Source organism: Dermacentor variabilis, chromosome 2, assembly GCF_050947875.1.
Source record: "Dermacentor variabilis isolate Ectoservices chromosome 2, ASM5094787v1, whole genome shotgun sequence".
NCBI lineage: Eukaryota > Metazoa > Arthropoda > Arachnida > Ixodida > Ixodidae > Dermacentor > Dermacentor variabilis.
In genome coordinates, this window is record NC_134569.1 from 181,800,069 (window position 1) to 181,821,975 (window position 21,907).

Sequence of the window (21,907 nt, forward strand, 5' to 3'; positions counted from 1 at the left end):
GGTGGTTTTTGTTCTTTATACTTTGTAGGCCGAAGAGCATTACAGAAAAGCTATACAGAGATTTTGCTTGTACAGCTTTTGCTGCCTGTGCCTTCCGCTTCCTAAAGTGTAAATAAAGTGAGTTCTCCATCGAAATTGATGCACCTAAGCCCGCGCCACCGGCATCTTCGAATGGGCTGTGTGATGTCAAGAAGTGGGCTGATGTTGATGCTCTTGAGTCGGTGCCCTTTTCAACCAGTTTACAAGAGATGTAGCCCGAAGCAAAGTCAAAAACTGAAAAAGAAATCAACAATTTATTTTCCTACTGTATTACAAGAAAGTAAGATAAACAATTATTTCTATTTTTCACTTCTCTTTTTTTTTCAGACCTGACTCCGTCGTAGCGCTCTGTATCCACGAGTGTTCAAAGCGGCGCTTCCTCACGTCGACTATTGAGCCGACTTCGCCTCAGGCTTACCATGCCTGCGCGTTAGCAGCATCCGTGTTACCTTCGTCCAGAAATCCTAGTGCCATCGGCAAGGAGGTGGTCTCAGTGGGAGTGCGTATGCTTGGACTTTCCGTGAGGATGTGTGCTATGGGCTCTTCCTCTGGTGCGCTGCACATGTGCTGCAAAGCGGGCATTGCGTCGAGACACCTGCCATGTAATGACGATGAGCAAAACGAGAACAAGGTGAACGCAGGAGCCAACGTTTCGGCAAGTGGATTTGTCTTCTTCAAGACGACATGTCCACTTGTCGAAACGTTGGCTCCTGCTTCCACCTTGTTCTCGTTTTGCTCATCGTCTTGAATTTCCATATCCCGCCTTCCCCGTGCCCGCCATGTAATGAGTCACTCAAAGCCGAGTGCGTAGTGCCCCACAGCGTGCCTCGCCGATAGGTGGCTGCATGTGGAATTGTCGTAGAATTCTTTGCCGATTTCATTTTGTTTTATGTACACTGCCAGCAAATGCTTCCTTCTCACCGCCTCCATTCATTCTGCCCACTCCCCTCGCGAGACCTGTTTGCCCAGCTCCGTCGCTGTCATTGCGCTTCGAGCGCCAGTCTGCACACCGTCTGCGCAAATAGTGGGGAGGTTGCAACGGCTGCCGAGAGGGCGTGTGTGCTTTGCCCATTTGGCGGGTGTGCTGGAAAACACGATGTGCCCCTCACATACATGACAAGGTTTTTCTCTTCCAGCCCCGCGACCCTCAATTCGTACAGTGTCTTTGCTGGTGCCTCCGGCGCTACGAATGTAAACCATCCCACGTCTTCCTCCATGCCTTCTGTTGTTTTGTACTTATGCACACCCAGAGACATGCCGTTTGCACCTCGTTGGGGCCGTTTCACGAAATCTGTCTTTTCTGAGGAGAAGCAAAGCTCTACATTTCCGAACGTCACGTCCGGCACAACCACCATCTACTAGAGGCCTCTTGCCACCTCGTATCAATTGAAGGCCCACTGGGCATGTCTGCAGAGAACATCTCCGTACAGCGCTGTATTCTTCCTGAGCGCCGCTATGGTCCGGTGTATCTAGGTACAAAATATTCAGATGCAAGTGCTTTTCATGCTGCACCGAATGCGCTCAAATTTTGCTAGCTCGCTGTGAGACGTGTACGATTTACCGTGCAATGCAAAAATTTAATATTGAAAAGCTGGTGTCATGGATTTTTTAAGAGTAATGCGTGCGGGAACTGGTGTGGCTTCCTTCATAAACAGAGCGGCGAACGCCCCCCCCCCCCCGCCCATTTTCTCTGTTATACCGTTCCACAAAAGTAATTTAACTTTCATTTAATCATGAAGATCTTCCCTTTAAGGCTAAAATATATTGCAGCGTCGTTTATTATTATAACGTACGCACGATAGTGTATACCTACGCCTGTATAGTGAAAGATTGATCTCACCATCAAGGCGCTAATGGCGTAGTTTTGTGACACTGCGTTGTGTGATATTGCGCTAGAAATGCTCGCCTCTCACAAATTTAATCATTAGAAAGAAAAGCTAGTTTCTTTTGTCATGACTCCCTCAGTGTCCCATACGTCTCATACGATTGCTCATTGCGATTAGAGTTCTGTGATGAGAGTGCAAGCTTACACGTGCAAGCGAACAAATGAACTGTTTTACATGAAAGCGATCATGAAATGAGTATGAGGCTAGAGTTCTCCTTGGAGGGGGGAAAACATTCCCTAAGTGAAAAATGTTTGCCTCGCTTTCTTTTCTTGGCTTTAACAGTAGCTGTCGAATACGTAATAACGCCATGCGGCCTCAGTTAATCGAATTCACCGGTTCACATTTGCGACCAATTTCATATGAAAAATTCAAAACACTCGCTCTATGACACGCGACATCGGGCGTATTGAGCATGGCTCATTTCCACGTCACGAAAATTTGACGTGTTATCACTGTGGCACACATTCGTGAGCCCAGCCAGCCCAAGCCACATCGTTAATTTGTCCTCTTTTATTTAAATGACGGGATAACGGGAACTACAATGACGCCCTGTGCTTCCCCGCAATATTATTGGCACTTGAGCTTCGGTAGAGCAGTTCACAAACCTAAACTGAATTTTGAACTTCCTTGTTCTTTAGTGTCCTGTTAAGATGGTTTCATTCGGCGGAGATATGCGCTCATTCATTCTCGGAACTCGAATGTAAACGATAAAGCTTGTCCGATCTCGTAAATAACTGACAATGGAGTGAACATTACCCAAGATAAGATGACACCCCAGCTGTCGGAGTGAGTCTGGCTCTATTTCAGGAGTGAGAGTATGCACAGGTGCTTACAAAGGTTTTATGTTCGCCCATATAAGAATAAGTGCTGCAGAGAGCGCCTGAAATGAAAATGATGCCAAGCAAGTGTGACATCTATTACGCACACTGTGTAATGAAACTCGTGTGTAAAGAGATTTTCGTAATTATGGCCCGTTCTGAGCGGAAATTATATCGTATACAATAAAGGTGTGCTGTATCTGCATCATTACGGTCACACCTTCCACATCTTGCATTCGTTTAATTGCTTTCTCACGACAAGGACAAGAAAGATGCCTTAATCAAGCGATCTCCTCGATATTGTGCTAACCACTGCGGCAGACATAAAAGTGATTACGGGTAGCAATTAGACAAGTAGTCATACAAAATAAAATAATGAATCTTCGAATCGAAACACTCGGACAATAGCTTCTAGTACGAGACCTGAAGACCGTCGTGTGAAGTCGTAAAATTTTTCAGCAGTGCAAGAAGCTCGCGCTGTCAACATTATGCCTTTGTATCGAGTGCACCCGTAAATCCGGAAATGTCGCGAGGAACGCAGCTGTAACAACTTTATAGACGTCTATGAGGCACGCTAATTTTGCCACCCATGATGTGGTGAGGGTTAGGCTACTGAGATCTCAGGTTACTAAAGACGCGAACATTTTTGTCCCATCCTGAAGACACCACATCGAGCAGCCACTTTTTCAGTACATAATAACGAGCTATCCGTCAGTTCTATTAGATTTGGCTTGACAGAAAGGCAATTGGACTTCGACCGAACATGTCTAGACCTCCAGCCGTTCATGTTCAGTAATAAAGGCACAAATCAGTAACATTTATCGTCTTCATTTGCCCAAGTAGCATGTTTCACATCTTCATGTTTCATGTATCGTGTTCCATTTTTCATATCAGTTTCATATACTATCGCGGCAGCCAACTCTCGCTATTTTCAGCAACTGCAAGACTTAATTGTTGTATCCGAGCATAAATTTCTTATTTCCGGATTATGTTGCAGTTATAAAACGGTGAGTGTTGCAGGGCTGTGTTTAGGTCTTCCAAACTCAATAAACGCATCCTTGCTGTTGCTATAACACTGGCTGCAGGATTACGCTGCCAGAGCTATGGTCGGTGGCAGCGGCACTTGATTCTGCCGAGTCCGGCGCTATTCGTGGACCCGTCACCTGATGTGAGGCGTCGGCGGCCGTCGAAACCACCTATGACGTAGACATACGCCCCCAGCACGATCATTCGGTGGCTACAGCGAGGGAATGGCAGTGAGTGAACGAGTGACCAGCTGTCCGTCTGCGGCGTGTACACCTCGATGCTCTCAAGGTAGCGGAGGCCGTTGAAGCCACCACTCACGAGAAGGCGACCTGCGTGTGGTGAGTGGAGGGCTTCATAAGAGAGCGCGGAGAACCTCAGAACAGAAACAGTTTTAAAGCGACTGTTTCTAGGTCCTGTCCGGTGCTCTCCAACTAACAAATAAACCCCTATTGGGGACCTAATGGCACACATGTGTAGCGGGGAATTTCGCCCATGTGTTTTGTTGGTCGGGTACCTGTAGTGCACATGCATTTATGCAGTGCTATTCACGCTGCGTTGCATTGTCCGAGTACTAGTGGAACTGCTTTGTTCAATTCTCTATATGTTTTCTATGTCATTGGCCAATAACATTATTTAGGAATGGCATAATGATGTTCCTCGTTCATGGCATCTTTGTTCCTGGATTTGTCACTCGGTCCAGCAATTGAGTTCCTCATGCTGCTATTTGATTTTTTAATCTCCCTTACTCATTGCTTCACCTAGGGGCCTGTAAGGAGCGTTAAATAAGTGAATAAATAAATGAACCAAATCAAACAAATAATTAACTTCATTAAATACGTAACGCGCAGACGTGGGCTGTGCCACAGGCTGTGAATAATGTTTTCCTGACATCTTTGGTGTTCATCCTTTTAGTCGCGACTGTGCATATCGTTGTCGTCTGGCCACGATAACGATTCGTACACGACAATGGCAGTATGAATCGTGCCGTAATGATAAGCTTCATTTAGCCAGGGGCAATTAAGTCTCACAAATTGCGTGACTGTGTTTGCATTGCACTGCCAGTGGTTTAATGGATCGGAAGCGATCCCAATTCCAATATTGTAGTGTTCCCCTATATTTCAAACGAGATATCTCATACAACGCAGTAACTTTTCAAGCGCATTCTTGCCGATAAATATTCGCAGGCGCTCACTTCCCACCGCTGTAAGTCCCTGCATCCTAGGTCACACAATGTTCTCATTGTAATAGGACACGCTATTAGCACAAGTGAAAATGAGCAGTGTGTGTAAATAAATCCTAGCAGACCATATATTTGTCGTTACCACCTGATTCTGCAAGAGCGACCATTTGGGTTCCTTTTATGACACTGAGTTTTCAGCGTACATTGTATTTAGACGCCATATTTCTTTTTTCGAATGATCACGTACAAGAACTGCTGTAACATCTCTATTGCTCTTTTCAGTCTTCGTTCGTTCCCGCTACCTAGTGAATGCTAACTTTACTCAGTGCGTGGGTGCCTGAAGCTACTCGTGTTATTGATTGAGCGAATGTGAAGGCCAAGTGTGAACTGTGTGCGGTGCACATTAAACCACGAGAGCAAATATGTAGTTCTCGGAAATAGCCAAAGTAGAATCACGGTGTTAAGGATGTTATCACACAGTGCATGTCAACAAGTGGTATTCCACATTCCATAGAGAGTGAAAGATTCCATGTAAAAATAAAACGTAATAAAAAGCGCAATGTAGTTTGCTTACGGCAGCGTCATTGGATACTGCTTGCAAAGGAAAACTAACAACCTTACATTTCCTTACGCGGATGTCGTTAAGTAGAATGGTTTGATCAACTAGCCCAACACAATATACTTCGACAGCACTAATACTTCGCGGCGTCATCCTTAGTGCAATTTCAGAGCCTTTCCTATTACTAAACGAACTCGTTCCAACTGGGATTTTTGGGCACATTCTTTATTTATTTATGGCACATTTATTTAGGAGTGGGCGAATACTGAAATTTGGAATACGGATTTACAAGTCACTGCTATAACTTCGCATTCAATTCTTGAAATGATTATTTCAAGTTATGGAATATTCGTTTCTGGATAGCTACACTTATGGCGAGTGTCGAGGGAAGAAACAGAATGCTTGTAGAAATTGATCTAAATTGTTCTGCTGCGCGAAAGCAACAGTTATCGCGGACAGGCACCGCTTTGTAAGTGAACGCGGGGTACAGATAAATTCGATCAAAAAAAAATTTAGCCTTTAGGCAGTCTATATGCACGACTTTGCTATTTCTATTTAAGCAAAACGATATATTACGCGGCCACTATTTATTTATTTACAGAATACCTACATCGCCATAAAGGCATTACGTAGGGGGGAACAAAATATAGGTGGTAAAAACAAAAAAAGTTATCTGCACAAATGTACTCAGACATTCAGAGAAAGGCATATAAGTGAAAACAAGCAGGTTTTTTAGGGGACAGAACCCGTACAATTGTTTTAGAGAAGTGATATCAGAGCATATAATAGAAGAATTGAGAGCGCGCTTATTACCTTTGATGACGCAGGCGGCGGCATCGCTACGCCTCCTGTGCATGCGAGACACCACGGTCCACTGCCTGGTCCGCGGACAGTAGCGCTCTACACTAGGCGTTCGCTCCACACCTGCGTATGCCATTGCGAACCACCGTACGTAAGCGCATCGGCTAAGCATAAAACAGCGTAATGGCAGCTTCCAAAGATTACCGATACTCGCTTTCCTTTCCGCGTATGCAAATTAGGCAGGGTGAATAAATTAGAAAATTTGCAAGCATAAGTTGGAGTCAGCTAACGCAACACAGGTGTAATTGGAGATTTCTGGGAGAGGCGTTCGTTTTGCTGTGGATATCAAAACAGGCGGCGGCGGCTGCTACTGCTGCTGATGCTGCTGCTGCGGCTCCTGCTGTTACTGCTGCTGATGATGATGATGGTTGCAAAAGTGCGTCGAAATTTCTCTTTCCACATACTTTCTTCAACTAGTCTGTTGCGCCATTGGTATAGCTTTAACCTGGAAGGAAACATAATGAAGTTACGTCCGCTCTAGAGCATTCTATAGAAGTCAACCTAGCAAAACTAAGAGTCCCAATTTCTTTTTTTTTTTTTGTCACGTCCGGGATCATGAAGTTTTGTATTAGCGGCACGTATGCGTAGTTTTACGATGGTCGAAAGTACGAAGACGCAAGACGTTGCTGTAGTTCAACGCACCTCCAGCAAAATGAAACAGCGGAACTCAGTGAAGATGCACTTACTCACGGGTGCTGTCTTTTTCCAATATCGAAAGTTCGAACGCATGGTTATACAAGATTTAGTCAAATGTGCCTAAGCCGCGGAAGCTAACATGCTTGGCCAACCAATATAGGCTTACTATACAACATTTGTTTAACGACGCAGAAAGTATAGCACCACACAGCGAACACGAGACACACAACCGCCCTTCCCAACTACTTAATGGTAAGGTGTCAAAAGAACGAATATCTTTCCGCGCATTCTCATACATTGAAATTCCAGACATCATGACGAGCTTTATTGCGACAGTGTCACGATATAAATATTTTCACCATAGTCAGTTCTTGAACGCGGTCAATGCTGACCGATTTAGGAAAGAAAATACGAAGTGCACACTCTCTGTCGCACACACACAAACAATGCTTTATATCGATCCAACTACATATAACTGGTAAAAAATTCTTATGAACCAATGCTAAGTAAGGAGTCTCTAAGTAGTCTGCAAACTACAGAATTAAGGCATGAAGTTCACACATCACAAAATGATTCGCTGTGGGGGCGCGGCCGGAATGGTGCAGACGACGAGTGGGCTGTTGCGGAGGTACCCTAGCTGGGTTTGGGAGGCGAGACTATGTGGAACGACGGGCATGAACGCAAGCCAGGAGGGACGGCCGGGCTGCGAGATGACGTGACACGCCGGGGAAGCCAGGAGAGAAGCTCGGGAGCATAGAAGCTGTGATCGGGGCTCCCCTGGACGCATCGCAGATGAACAGCAGCTTTAGACGTTGAGCCATAGGCTTAGGAACACCAGGCATAGACAAGAGCCCGGACCCATCGTCCCATGGGCTGCTTCTTCGGCCGCTGCTGCTGCCTTCTTCCCTCCGCTTCCTCCCTCACAATGGTGCCGCTCCCGCGTTCCACGCTCGCGCCACGAGGGTCACCGGCAACGCTTTTTAACGCGATAGCGTTAGGAACCTTGTGTCGCAGAAAACCCGGTGTCGTCGGCGTTGGCGGCGTTGGCCGTGCGCGATAAATCCCGGAAGGCACTTCACATATAAAAAACAACTTGCAAGATGGGCTGGGTGTAAATCGAACCAGGGTCTCCGGATTGTGAGACGGAGGCGCCACCACTGAGCCTCGAGTTCGATGATTCAAAGCGGGACAAAAGCGCCTCTAGTGAATGCGGTGTTGCCTTAGAAACGTGCCGTAGAAAATTATACTGCAGCGTATATCGGTAATTATGAGCATGTAAATTACAGAAGTCGCAGTTATACGAGTAGTGAAGTGCGTTTTCGCTACATTTCTTCTGCGCTCTGCGCACACGTACAGCCATCTTGCGACAAACACAGAAGACCCCCTCCTCGCAATGTGCGGCGCTGCCCCGACACGTGGCGCGCCACTCGCCCGCTTCTCCCCTTCGGGCCGTGCGGAGACCGGTGCGAGGATGCCCCAATACCCTTGCGTTTTATGCGTTTTCCCGCTCTCACCCCTTCCAACTTCCAGCGTGCGTCACTCGAACCCTCGCGTTTAGGCGACGCGGCACCTCTTTCCGCTCACAGCGCGATTCCTAGGTGCAGCGTTCGATGCGGGACGCCTCTGACGTGTTCGCTGCGCCGTAGCGCGTCTGATGGGAAAGCGTCCCCTGCGATGTGTGCCGAGCTGCTTCCGAGGAGTCACGCGTCTGCGTGGTGCTCCCAAGCGAGATAGAGGACGATCCCATCGAGGCGTCAGCCCCATAATCGCGTCCGCTTTCATGGCGCGTCGCGGCCCGGCTGTCCGTGCCGATCACGACGTTTGGCTCGCGTAGATCGTTTCTCCCTCCGAGACACAGAGTTCTTTGGTTCGTTCCGCTTGCTCAGGCACACGTTTCGTTGCCGCGCCGAACGCTGCGTTGCTCGGCGCTCACCGCGTGATTGGTGGTGCAAAGACCGATGCGGGGTGCCTCATAAGTAATCGCTGCGCCGACGCGCATTGTCTTACACCCCTTGGCGGGTCGATGGGTGTTACACCCCTTGGCGGTGCGAACGGGGTGCGATAACGCTATCGCGTTCCGCTCTTGAAGGCGAAGTTTAAGCGTCCTCCAATTTTCCATTTCCTTTTTATATCGCTATTGCACGGTCATGCTCGCGCCTTCATCGTCGTCATCGTCGACTTCGCCTTTTGCAACACAGCGCGTGCACCTCATGACAGTGTGATGTTATTGGGTACAGGACCACTCCAGAAACAGACAGAGGCAGCGTGCACGCAGAAGCACAAACACACCTCAGACTTTTATTGGACGTATTGGCCGACAGTTCCCCAATATACATTCTAGAAGACATGCGGCTATATATATATATATATATATATATATATATATATATATATATATATATATATATATATATATATATATATATATATATATATATATATATAGATGAGTCAAACGTAATCTGCCTACAGTTCATGCTGAAGCAGTTGTCGCCATGTCGGAGACGTGGAACCGGCGTCCGACAGCGGTGTCGGACAGCAGTGTCGGACTGCAGTGTCGGACAACAGGGTCGGACGACAGGGTCGGACAGCAGGGTCGGACGGCAGGGTCAGACCGCCTCGTGGAGCTCAGGTGGACCTGCGCCACAGACAATGCACCGGAGCCTCCACGTGCCTGGTTTCCCGCCGGTGGGGTTTGCGCTCGGGAGCACACAGCAGCAGCCACCGGGTCACGTTCACAGCTGGCGGAGTAGCCCTGTGGCAGCTCGCCCGAACGCTCGTTCAGCCAGGCTCAGGACCGCCAGCCCTCCTGGACCAGTTCTCCAGCGGAACAACTGAGCGAGGTAGCCTCTCAGCTGGTGACAGCGTTGATTCGGGTGCAGACATATTGACGCGGGCGGTGATGCTCCTATGGGCCGTACGCCCAGCGAGGAAGCTCTTTGCCCTCGAACGCCGAACCTCGCGCACTGCTCACGCCACGGGCCACACTATCTCGGGCCAGGCTTTTCGAGGTGCCACTGTCGACGCTCAGAAATTGGTGTCGATGATGATGATGAGGGCCCTTTTGCACATACCCGCTCACAGGTATTTGCCAAGAGTCGGTGTCCTCTTCCCCACCACCACGGTGCACTGTCTTCATATGTTTATTTCCCACTTCCGCGTACCATATATTATCACAGACAGATAGCAATCATATGGACACTCCAGGCGAAATTTCACCGTCATCGTGGTATTCCATATGAAGTCGCTGAGCGACAAGATAGCGCTCCCCACGCTGTATGCTGCGGGTGCGAGGGAAAGTGTGAGAGGGTGTGCCAAAGATAATGGCGCCCACTGTTGAAGGTCACGTGATGAACCGCGCGCTAGCTGAGGTATGGCGGCTAGAGGGGGCAGTACAAGCATCGGAGCGCCGGAGAGGCAACATTTGTTTAGGACAAGAATGAACACTACATGACGAGACCTAACGAATTACATATTACTTACTTGTAATCATTTACAATCCTGCCTGATTTTGTAATTTAACGCTCACTTTGTTTGCTCGGTAACACTCACTGTAATTCAATTACTTCTTTCAATAACCGATTACATGTAACCAGTGGACGAGACAAGCTGTGACAGGCGACGCAGCTTTGAGAACCTGAATTTGACGAACACGACGGTAGAACGGCCGAGTTGGTGTTCCGTAGGAGCCCTGGCGGAGGTAGACATGAACACATAGCACTTAATGACTATGGAAAGCAAAGCCGCTGTGAAAACGCCGGCGTTATGAGCCACAAAAGCAAGTGCATTCCCCATTCGTGCTGACTCTCGCTTCAACGCGAATCACGCTTGAGAACAAAGCGCACACGAAGCCATCAGCCATCTCGGGTGGGCTGGCATTCGAAGCCACGGCAGTTTACCTCGAACATAAGACGCGCGCGACCGCGCTCAGCCGCACCATGCGCAGCCGTTGCGGGAGAAGAAACGGCCTGCGCTACCCTGTCCCCCTCCCCCGGTCCTAGCGCGCGCTCACCTCCCCGCTCTCTGCCTTGTACGCGCTGAAAGTAAACATGCAAAGGCTAGGGTGAGCCGAGATGTGGGGCGGATTTATACGCGCTATCTTCCCGCTCGCATAGTGTTGAAGGTCGCATAATCTCGCTTCGAAGACGCGGTATAAAGTGATAAGCAGCACGAAGCTTTCGCGTACGGCTGCCGCCGCTCTTCATCCCATTAGCGTTGTAACAGCGCATGCGCACGGTCATCGAGTGAGATCTAATCATGTTTGCCGGTGGAAGCGCGCCACCACGCTTAGCATAATTTAATTAGTAAGCGAACATTTATTCCAATTTCTACTGCCAATCAAATTACGAACGTTACTTCTTGTAGTTGCCTAATACTTTGCTATTACTACCAATGCTTCGCCTCTCGGTCGGAACTGCAATATTTTTCTCTTTGCTATACTCATCAGGCGTACGCTAGATGTAAGCCTGATGAGCACAGCACAGCAAAACACATCACGATGTCTGGACTATCGGTGTATTGCGCATACGTGAAATAATATTTGCTCTTCTGACGCCTACCTTTCAATAAACAGGCGGCAGTGGTACTTGTGTATGTCGCTCCTGTGCATGGTCCGCTTTTGCTACTGTTACCAAGAACGCATAGCACACAGCACTAACTCGCCCAGCAACATATCCTTTTTTTTTTTTACTACGGCGTCATCTCCGCTTTCCGAGCATGAAATCACAAGCATGCTAACTACATAGGACTAATTCTCTCATAGAGGTGTGCCGCAAGTTAATCAGTTGCAGAGCTCTGAAGCGTCTCTATGTCTTTTTACCCGCCGTGGTTGCTGAGTGGCTAGGTGTTCGGCTGCTGAGCACGAGGTCGCGGGATCGAATCCCGGCCACGGCGACCGCATTTCATTGGGGGCGAAATGCGAAAACACCTGTGTACTTAGATTTAGATGCACGTTAAAGAACCCCAGGTGGTCGAAATTTCCGGAGTCTCCCACTACGGCGTGCCTCATAATCAGAAAGTGCTTTTGGCCCGTAAAACCCCATAATTTAATTTTTTATATCTTTGTTCTTGCCTCATATGTTCACGATTTCTTTACTGTCTAGAGTTCTATGTTGCTTACCAGTATGTCCGCCTATTGCATAGATGTACTCCCCCAGTGCCACGGCTGCAACGTAGGCGCGTGGGACGTTCATGGAGGACTCGCTCTTCCACTCGCACTTGTCCATGTCGTAGCTGATGGTGGAGCGCAAGTAGTTCCGCTCTTGCATGCCGCCCAACACAAAAATACGCCTCTTGTATACGGCCACTGCGTGGTAGGCTCTGAAACAGAGGGTATTTAACCTAAACGCACGCTTAGATTCGAGAAGGGGTGAAGTTGCGGGAAAATGTGTTGCTAGCATTCGTGTGATGGGACTACAACTGTGGAACCTGTCAAAATGCGTTGGATGCACTTGAATAGGGGAATTTATTGCGAGCTATTTCGCAAGCGTACAGCTACATGCCAATTTTCAAGCAAGCTTTCGTGCACGGAAAGATGATCTGTCGCACGACAACAAGATTCGCAGACTTCAAGCCCAGCGAAGCGACGTTCAGCGCAAAGCAGGAAACTGCATGGTTCTCAACATGTCCTCGTACAAACCAGACAAAACTGAGCTTTCGGTCCTCATCCTTGGCCTCAATTTCAACGCCGGAGCTGCAAGGGATAAAAAGAAGTTTGTATGTGCCGTGGAGAACGCCGTTAGTCAAGTTGATCCCGCGCACCGTGATGAGGCCCGCACTCGTGTTGTGTCTGTTCTCTCCAGACTGCGGGGCCCCCTTCTTCGGCCCTATCTTCAGAAGAGCGTCAAGCGGTGAAGAGGCTTAGCGGCAACTGCAAGGTCGTGATCCTTCCCGCAGACAAAGGGAACGCGACTGTTCTGTTGGACAAAGTCGACTACTCCCAGAAGATGTTGACGCTGTTAGAAGACACGAATACGTACGTTCAACTTGACCGGGATCCAACACCCAAGGTGCAAAGAGACTACCAGAAGCTTTTGGCCGATGTCTTTCGTGTGGTCCCCCCTGAACGCAAGTCAATGTATTTCACATTACTTTGTCATAATGGTTCGGCCCCTGCTCTTTATGGCCTCCCCAAGGTACACAAGCTAGGCGTTCCCATGCGTCCAATTGTAGATTTTACGCGTTCGCCCCTGCACAAGCTATCAGGATTTTTACATCATGTCATTTCGCCCCTTGTCGGACAACGTGCCACTCACATACGCAATTCCTACGACTTGATGGACAAAGTCCGTGACGTCGTACTGGATAAAAACGACATCTTGGTCTCTTTTGACGTGGAATCGCTTTTTACTAGTGTGCCAACGGAACTGGCCGTGGATGTATGCAGTACCGCTGTGGAGTCGGATGCAATTCTACCCGAGAGATCGCCCATTGATGCACCGGACCTGGCTCGGCTGTTACAGTTCTGTTTATCAAATACGTACTTTACGTTCCAAAAGTGTTTCTACCAACAGGTCCACGGAACGGCTATGGGAGCTTCTATATCGGTAACCGCCGCTAACTTGACAATAGAAGCACTTGAAAGTCGAGCACTCTCTTCGTTCAGCCCTGCTCCGAAGGCATTCTTTCGCTACGTGGACGACTGTTTTTGCATCATTCACAAAGAAGCAGTTCAGTCGTTCACTTCGCACCTAAACAGCATGGAAGCGGCGATCCAGTTCACGGTAGAAGAGGAAGTCGACGGCAAGCTTCCATTCCTTGATATGCTGATTGAAAGAAAGGGGCCTACTTTGTCGTTCGCAGTTTTCAGAAAGCCAACTCACACAGGACGCTACTTGCATTTCGGCTCCTTGCATCCTGCTTCTCACAAAAGGGCAGTGGTTTCGACGCTTCTACGACGCGCGGAGAAAATCTGCACGAGACAAGAAGACTACGCAGCCGACGTAAGCGTGGTACGGCGGGAACTATCAGCCTGGGGTTACCCGTGCTCTTTCTTGAATGCTGTCGAACGACAAATGGCACGTCCGCAGTTACCCTATGCTGCCTCTAGTCAAAAGCGCGCCGGAATACCATATATCTCGTCCACAAGTGAAGCTCTAAGCCATATTCTGCGTTCATACAATGTTCAAGTGGTACACATTCCAAACCAGAGACTACGGCAATCACTCGTCAATGTTAAGGACAAATTACCAAAAGAGAAATTCCCAGGTGTTGTGTACGTTGTCCCATGCGCGGATTGCGACTACGTGTACATTGGCGAAACTGGTGACTCTGAAAGGCGTCTTAAACAGCACAATTATGACGTCAAAAAAGAAAATGTGAAATACAGTGCTTTGGCTGAGCATGCCACTTCAAGCGGCCACGCAATCGACTTGGGAAGGCACATGTCCTTGCCAGGGAAAAAGGGCTATCTCGACGACGCCTTTATCTTGAGTCCCTCATGATTCAGACTACGCCACACACTCTGAACAGGAGCGATGGCAATCTGCCGTCAGTGTATGCGCGCTGCCTGCGTCACGTGTTCAAGACTATTTAAGCAAGCTGCTCGAGCACCTTTGTTTATTTTACCTGTGAACAAGGCTCCCGGGTGGGAGCCGAAACGTCTTCTTTTCTTTTAAATCTTTATTTGGTCGGCGAAGTGCCCCGGGTTTTTGTTTACCTTTTAATCATGTAATATTCACTATTGCACTACATACGTAAGCGTTTGTCTCACTTATCGACGTTATTAAAGAAGAAATGAAAGTCACAGGCACTCAATGCGCATGTAAGATCTCGCTATTTGTTTTGCTAAGAACTATAACGCAGTTCTTTCTTTCCTTTATCTGGCCACTTATTCAACATCGCCGCACTTACTGATGCAGCCGTTCGCGTGGTCTCAATAAAGCAAACGGCGCGAGACTTGGTTAACAATTGCTTACAAGTAACATAAGTCTCTAAGTTTAGGACCAAAGCTGGTCAGGAATTTTTTGTGAAAACTTTTCAATATGGAACTGCAGTTTTTTGGAATTCTAATGTTTTGTATTCCTACAAAACGATCCCATTCATCTGCAGTGACATAATGGGAACCATAAGTTGCGCATAGCTCCCTGGCCAGCTATCTGACAACTGGGGCGCTATAACGTTAAGCTACTTAAAACTGTTTCTATTTCAATTCTGCAATCAGCCCTCCACGATCGGTCAAACAATTTTTGGGCCAACCTCACTTGGCCTGTCTGTCACGCGACGTCACAAAATCGCGAATACTCACCGCGTCAAAGTGACGTGCACGTGTTAAACATGCTACACTAAGCCGAACAAAACTTAATTTTTCCCGAACAGTCGGAGACTTCCCCGTTCCAAGATGAATAGAAAATGGCTGCCCGCCAATCGCTCGGGCATTTGCTAGTGGAGCGTTCGGGTAGCATGGATTTATATGTACATATTATAAATTTTGCGTGGTAGTGTAACATTATCCAGCCCTTTTGGCACGTGCACGACATCACTCTGTCAGCTCTTCGACGCTGATAATCCGTTCTAGTAGCATTCTTGTGCTTCCGTTGCAATTTTCGACGAGCCACCGCAAGCTAAGAACGGGGAAGCGGACCATTTGCAGATGCCGGCACGTGCATCCTCTTCGTCCGGTTATCTACTTTCACTGAGCTGGCTCGGCCCCGCCGAAACTCTCTCCCATTCTGCGTGTCCCTTGTCTCTTCCCAGGCAATCATACAAGAAACGCCTGTGAAAGTAGGCAATGCCGTTAGCTTTGAAATCAAACAAAAGTTAGCTCCTAAAAATGAGGACGCGTTTGATCGGGCTCTTCAAAGAATGGTGCGGGTTACCGCCCAACGCTTGCGTTGGTGGTTACGTAAACTTGGCGTCAGTAGGTTGGAGTAAAAACAGGTTGGAATCGTATTACGTTATAGGGCCCCTGGCTACACGGTAACGAGGTTGCGCAATAACCAGATGTCGCGTCACTTCTTTTAGTGGTCATGTGACTGCGGCTTCTTGGCTTCTACCTAATGCGGCTTCTACCCTTTGCCCATCTACGTTTTGAGGAGGCCGCCGTCTACAGGTGAGGCACGCGTGTTTAGTGCAGCAGTCTACTAATGATTGCAAAGCACCTCCATGCGCAAGACTTACCAGCCCGGCAACATCACTAGAGTATGTAATGGACCAGCCGAGCCTCCACCTAGTGCAGTCATTATAGCATCAGCATCATTAAAAGGAACGCAATACCCCTTTTCATATGCTCTTTCATGCAGTAAAGCAACAAAGAAAGGCACCACATTCATTACCTGTTTCTTGAAAAATTTTCTGCTCGTTAATTTTGACAGCGCAGGAATGAAACCTTGGTGTACCAAGCGGAAACTTTGTGCCCTACCGGAAAGCTTTTTTGCGACGTAATTGCCTTTCATTGCAGTTCAAATGTTCAATTGTCACATTGACAAATATTTTGCCACTGAAAATGCTTAAATTACTTTCCTGTAATGGAAACAAAAGCAAACTCGTTCACTTAGCTCACGAAACTTAACCACTTACGTTAAGAAAATCTTTACCGTAAAATTTCGTTTTTTCCACGAGTGCGTTTTGCACGGCTGTCTTTATTAGCTCAGGCTTAAAGATTTGAACTACGGGGAGGTCTAACGTGGTGCGGGAAGGCAGCTAGAGCAGTTGGCAGTGTTTTATTTCGGGTTCAGTGTGGCCTTCACTGGCACGGCAGCATTCGCTAAGCGCACCCAGATTACCTTGGCTCGAAGATGGACTCGTTCTTGTGGTAAACCCACCGGTTGGCGCTTGGATCGAAGGCTACGATGTCAGACAACGGCTGCCCCATCCTCCAGCCGCCTACCACGAACAGCATGTTGTGCGGAAAGCGGGGAAGCCAGCGTTCAGGGTTATTCTTGCCGCATTTATTGCACTGGGGTTTCACCACGGGCAGGTCTTCTGCGGAGAGTTGGCGGTCAATTCTAAACGTGAACCAAGAACCATCGATAATGACTTCTATAGATAGTGTTTGCTGCGTTGAAATCAGCCAAGATTTCGCTGAGCAACATCTGATGTAACCTGACTCAACGACAAAACAAGTACAAGCACTCCACAGATCCACGAAAAGAGATGCCTGATACGTAGGCAATCCATCTCGTGACCTACTAGACCGCGGACTGCACTGATTCCAGCATCGACCTACTTTTTATTGCAACATTGGCGATCAGGCAACTTTCCTGTTAGACTACTTCCGTACTTCTCTATCCCACTTGGTGAAAAACCGACGGAGTGACGCGCCAAATAACCGGGAGTAAGGTAAAGAAAACTTAGTTTTAATCAAGAAACTGCTACACTGAAGGCGTAGATTTCTTCCAGTGTTGAAACCCAGCTATTGTTTGTTGTTTCTTTGCGAAATTTTGTACTGTGCAGGTCCGTTCACCGGCTAATTCTTAATAAGCATTTCAAATGGCTATATCGATTCGTTCAACGTGTATACCACATGCAGTTCGTAGTGTTGGTTCTCGGAAACCAACCGACCATCCATGGATTTAAGGATTAGATAGTCGCAAAGAGGGTTATTGTTTAAAAAAATAAATCAATATGGGCCCAGAGGTCGAGTGCATGAAACAGGGCACATGATTGCGCCTGTCATGTGCGCTGTATTTCCCGTCCTCTAATTTTTCTCGCTATACATCTACTTTGTCGTTATTAACCGAGTTGTCCAAGAAAACGTTTTCGCCTGAAAAAGCCTTGACTTCGTAAGGTAGAGGGCATATAATGCTGCTCTAGCGCCGTTGTCTACCCGTTACTTGAACTATGCATAGCAGTGACGAGAATATTGGTTTAGTCCACGGCTCCTGCGAGAAAGGAAAACGACCCGATCACCAAAGGAAGCTCAACGCAAGCGCATGACAGAACCGAGTTGCATTAACGATACCTGATAGACTCGTGTACGGGCCGCTCAATTTTCTTTTTCTTTTTTGCTTTCTTACAATTTTGGTAAGATACGATTCTTGCACGGGATCGAACCTTTTCCCCAAAATTGTGCCGGCGCACTTGTTGCTTGTGCATCCCGTGGATCCCCGGATGGGCCATTGCATCAGAGGTCATCGCGCAGCTCTCGCCATCTAGTAGCGGCATGCGGAAATAGGCAACGAGGGAAAATTCGCCGATGTGCGCGCGGCATCGGGGTGCCGAGCACGATTGCTTCTCCGTTGAAACTCTTTTTCCTTATTTTGGGCTACCAAGAGCGGCCCGTACACAGGTGCGGCCCTTACATGAGTCTATACGGTATACATCCCTGCTGGGACATCGGTCTTCGTCCACAACATCGCAGCTGCTCACCATTGTATTGGCCGTCGATACCATAAGAATGTCGAACGCGTGACAAAAATTATGGGTCGTTAAAAATTCTTTGCCAGCTCTAGTATTTAAAATGCCACTCCAGCACGCGGGACCTAATCTCCCCGGGAAGAACTCACCCATGCTGCGGTTGAAACATGCGGTTTAATATAAAACTTGGGGTGTTTCAGTCCATTCCAAGTAGCTGTGGCATCAATAAATAATTGAACTGGCGAATGCGTTGGCTAATCCGGCTCATTGTGTAAGAAATCTCATTGCTAGGTCCCAGTTCGACATACGGCGCATCTTAAGAAGCCTCAAGAGAGAAGTTTGTCCAACTTATGCAGAGAGAACCCACAGAAATCAACGCTTACATCACTTGACCCATATACTGAGTACCAAGCAAATCCTCAGTTTTCACGAAGCATTGATACCATCTTGCATCGTCTGACACTTCAAACTGCTTACACCAAGCAGCAACGACTATGCGCACGCATACCACACACCTGTCAGCTGTCCCGCACACACTATGCTTAGACAGTGCCCTAAACAAAACTCAGTATGCTTTATTCAAATCAGCTTCCACTTTGAAATGGGCTCGGTACATCCCGTTAAACTGCAGTGCGTCTCAAAGCTTTGAGCTCCTTCAACGCTCTTTAGAATATAGCTGTATGTGTGATGAGTACTGACTTGGCATCACTATGGGCGCATAAGGGCAATTTGTGTCTGCGTGAAAATACGTGTTTACGTCTGACATCCATGGATATTGTTTATACTGTAACTTGATACGAAGTGCTTTCTCCCTTGTGTCACTACGCATTTTCTTGTGTTTTCTTTAAGTATCATCTATCGCAGATATTTTATAATATATTTATATATATATGAGCGAAAAGGAGCAGCCGTCGACAGCATCCAACAACAAACACTGTTGTTGCTTTTTTTTTCATTTCGATAATACACTCTTCGATTCTGTCTTGGCCAGGAGGCTCTTTAGACTGACCCAAGTATTTCTGCGTCCAATTTTCCCCACGTCGTGCGTGGGGAAACTTCGAACACATGGACCGCAATCTACTTTCGCACTATCTGGAAGGGTGGGCACCTTCCGAACACTATGTTAGGTTTCCGGCCTAACCTCTCTACCCAGGACATTTTACTTCAGCTAAAACAGGTAGTCACTGACGGCCTCATCACAAGCGACAAGAGTGTCACTCTAGCACACGACGTTAAGGGGGCGTTCGACAAGGTTTCCAACGAAGCAGTGCTAAGCAGCCTACAACGTACCAACTGTGGACGGCGCAAGTGCGACTACGTCCGGGACTTCCTGACAGGTTGAACAGCGACCAACCCGGGGGACCTCAAGGCTGACAAGATCCAAATACTGCAGAAAGGAACATCCCAGGCATGGGTGATTTGATCTCCCAGTTGCTCTTCAATATAGCGATGAGGAGATTGCCGAACCTCGTCAGCGGTATCCGTCACGCAATCTACGCGGACGACTTGACCATGTGGGCGTGCACGAGATCGATGGGTGAACAACGAGACGACCTACAGGAAGCCATCGCCAGGATCGAGTGTTATCTACACCACTGTGGCCTCTCATGCGCCCCGGAAAAGTCGAAGCTCCTAATCCTCAAAAAGAGGACGAGAAGGCGGCCTGGCCAGGAGACACCAGACCCAACATTGACCCTGCAAAGAGTCAACATACCGAAGGTGGACATACTTTGTATCCTGGGCCTCACTTTCCAGAAGGACGGTGCCGGTCTCGCCGCCGTTAAAAAGCTGCAAGCGACCGTTACCCAAGTCGCGCGACTGGTTCGAAGACACGGCCTGAAAGAGGAGGACGCGATAAAATTTAATACAAACTCCGATAATAAGCAGATTCACTTACGGCACCCCGTACCTGGGCCCCAATAACAGCGAGAGGTACAAACTGAACACGCTCATACGAAAGACCTACAAACTGGTATTGGGGCTTCCCCCGACGACGTCGACGGAGTAGCTACTCAGCCTGGGCATCTATAATACCTGGGAAGAACTAGCAGAGGTCTACAAGACGAGTCAGATAGAGCGACTTAAGTTCACCAGCACGAGCAGGAACAGGCTAAGATTGGGCTACCCAGTTGAATACAAATCCAGAAAACCGTGGGTGCCTCTACCCCTGAGAGAGAAGATCACGGTAGCCAGCATCCCTAGAAACATGCTCTCGGTACACAACAGAGGAAGGAAACACGCGAGTGTACAATCTATACGTAAGGCCTACAAATGACCAAGAAGTGAAGTCAGATACACCTACGCTGCAAAGCAGAAGAACAGAGCAGCCCGCGCTTCCAGCGTGATCAACGGTCAGGGAGGAGAGGAAGCAGCCGCCTCGGTGGACACTTCAGACAGCGACTCCGCGGAAGAAACGGCGACATCCCTAGGGGCCACGACGGGGAAGTGAGATGAAGATCACATCACAGTCATCATGGACTCACAAACAGTGTGCAGAAATTACCAAAAGGGCCGCATTTCTAAACAAGCCCCGAGCATCCTCCAGAAACTCGAAAATCTTTAATGAATATACGTTGTCTAAGCCCTGGGACACGAGCCCCTGGCGGGTAATTTAGCGGCTCACGCAGCTGCCCGAGATCATATTCTCCGGGCTATCCCGCCGGGTTCACGATCCCCGGTATACCCACACGATGGCGTTTCGAAAATATACAGCGATATCCTGAGCCACTAGAGACTGGGTAGGAGAACCTGCCCACCTACGCATCCCAAGCTGACTAGAGAAGAGGCAGAAACAAACATCTTCAAGCATCTTTTAAACATCTTCTAAACAAGCATCTTCCACAAACAACATGCCGGCACATTGCCAGACGGCACCCTGCTACACGTCGTATATCCTGTGAGCTACACTTACAAAAGCGCCTGGCACAACCCATCGGCAGTGCACATAACTGGAACAACCGTCGAGCAGTGGGAGGCCCAGCTGACAAGCCCGCGCCATGAAGACCAGCATTGTCTGGTGAGCAATACCGATCTATCGGCTCAGGCCCACGGCATGCTGGACTAGGGACGACACTCACCTCGGATGACTCGACCGTCAGTTCATTTTTACAAATAAAGTTTATCTTCCTCCTCAATAGTACGAGATAGGGACGCAGATGAACAAACATGCTTTCTGTACAGATCAAATCCTGGCCTACGCAGTATGACTTAGAATCATCGCATTAGCAGGAATCTGCTGTGCCGTCCGAGATAATGACGGATATTGCTGATATTGCTGGATATATGCTGATCCAAAAGCAGTGCGCGTAACATCACCAGACTAACTAACCATTTGTTTACAAGATTCATTCCAACCTATCACCCCATACGTTACTATGACCTAATTCGTTATCATGACCCCATTATACAGACAGACAGACACACATCACTGCGTGGGCGCTCATGCCGTCCCATTTGTTCTTGTCACTGTTAGATTGCTCTTCGAGACAAATACACTTCAATTATTAAACAGTTCAAACAGTTTCAAGACAATTTTTTCTAAAGGCTATTTCGGCAATCCCCAATGTGGAAGTAAGTTCAAGAAAAGAATCGCGTCGTTCATTTATCC

General features: G+C 48.0%; 1 protein-coding gene across 5 annotated transcripts in view; it reads right to left on the minus strand.

Annotated features, from left to right (window-relative positions):
* The window catches only part of LOC142572983 (kelch-like protein 32), a 33,409-nt gene that overhangs the window by 10,224 nt on the left and 1,278 nt on the right, over nt 1-21,907 (minus strand). The window contains exons 2-6 of one of the 5 annotated variants that reach the window (XM_075682467.1): nt 20,030-20,136; nt 16,728-16,926; nt 12,125-12,324; nt 6,322-6,432; nt 3,907-4,098 (exon numbers count right to left, since the gene is read on the minus strand). In XM_075682467.1, the coding sequence (XP_075538582.1) occupies nt 3,907-4,098; nt 6,322-6,432; nt 12,125-12,324; nt 16,728-16,843 (619 nt within the window). In that variant the 5' untranslated portion in view covers nt 16,844-16,926; nt 20,030-20,136. Of the gene's footprint in view, nt 1-3,906; nt 4,099-6,321; nt 6,433-12,124; nt 12,325-16,727; nt 16,927-20,014; nt 20,137-21,907 lie in introns of all 5 variants that reach the window. The other 4 variants (XM_075682466.1, XM_075682464.1, XM_075682463.1 and 1 more) reach the window with 4 other exon arrangements.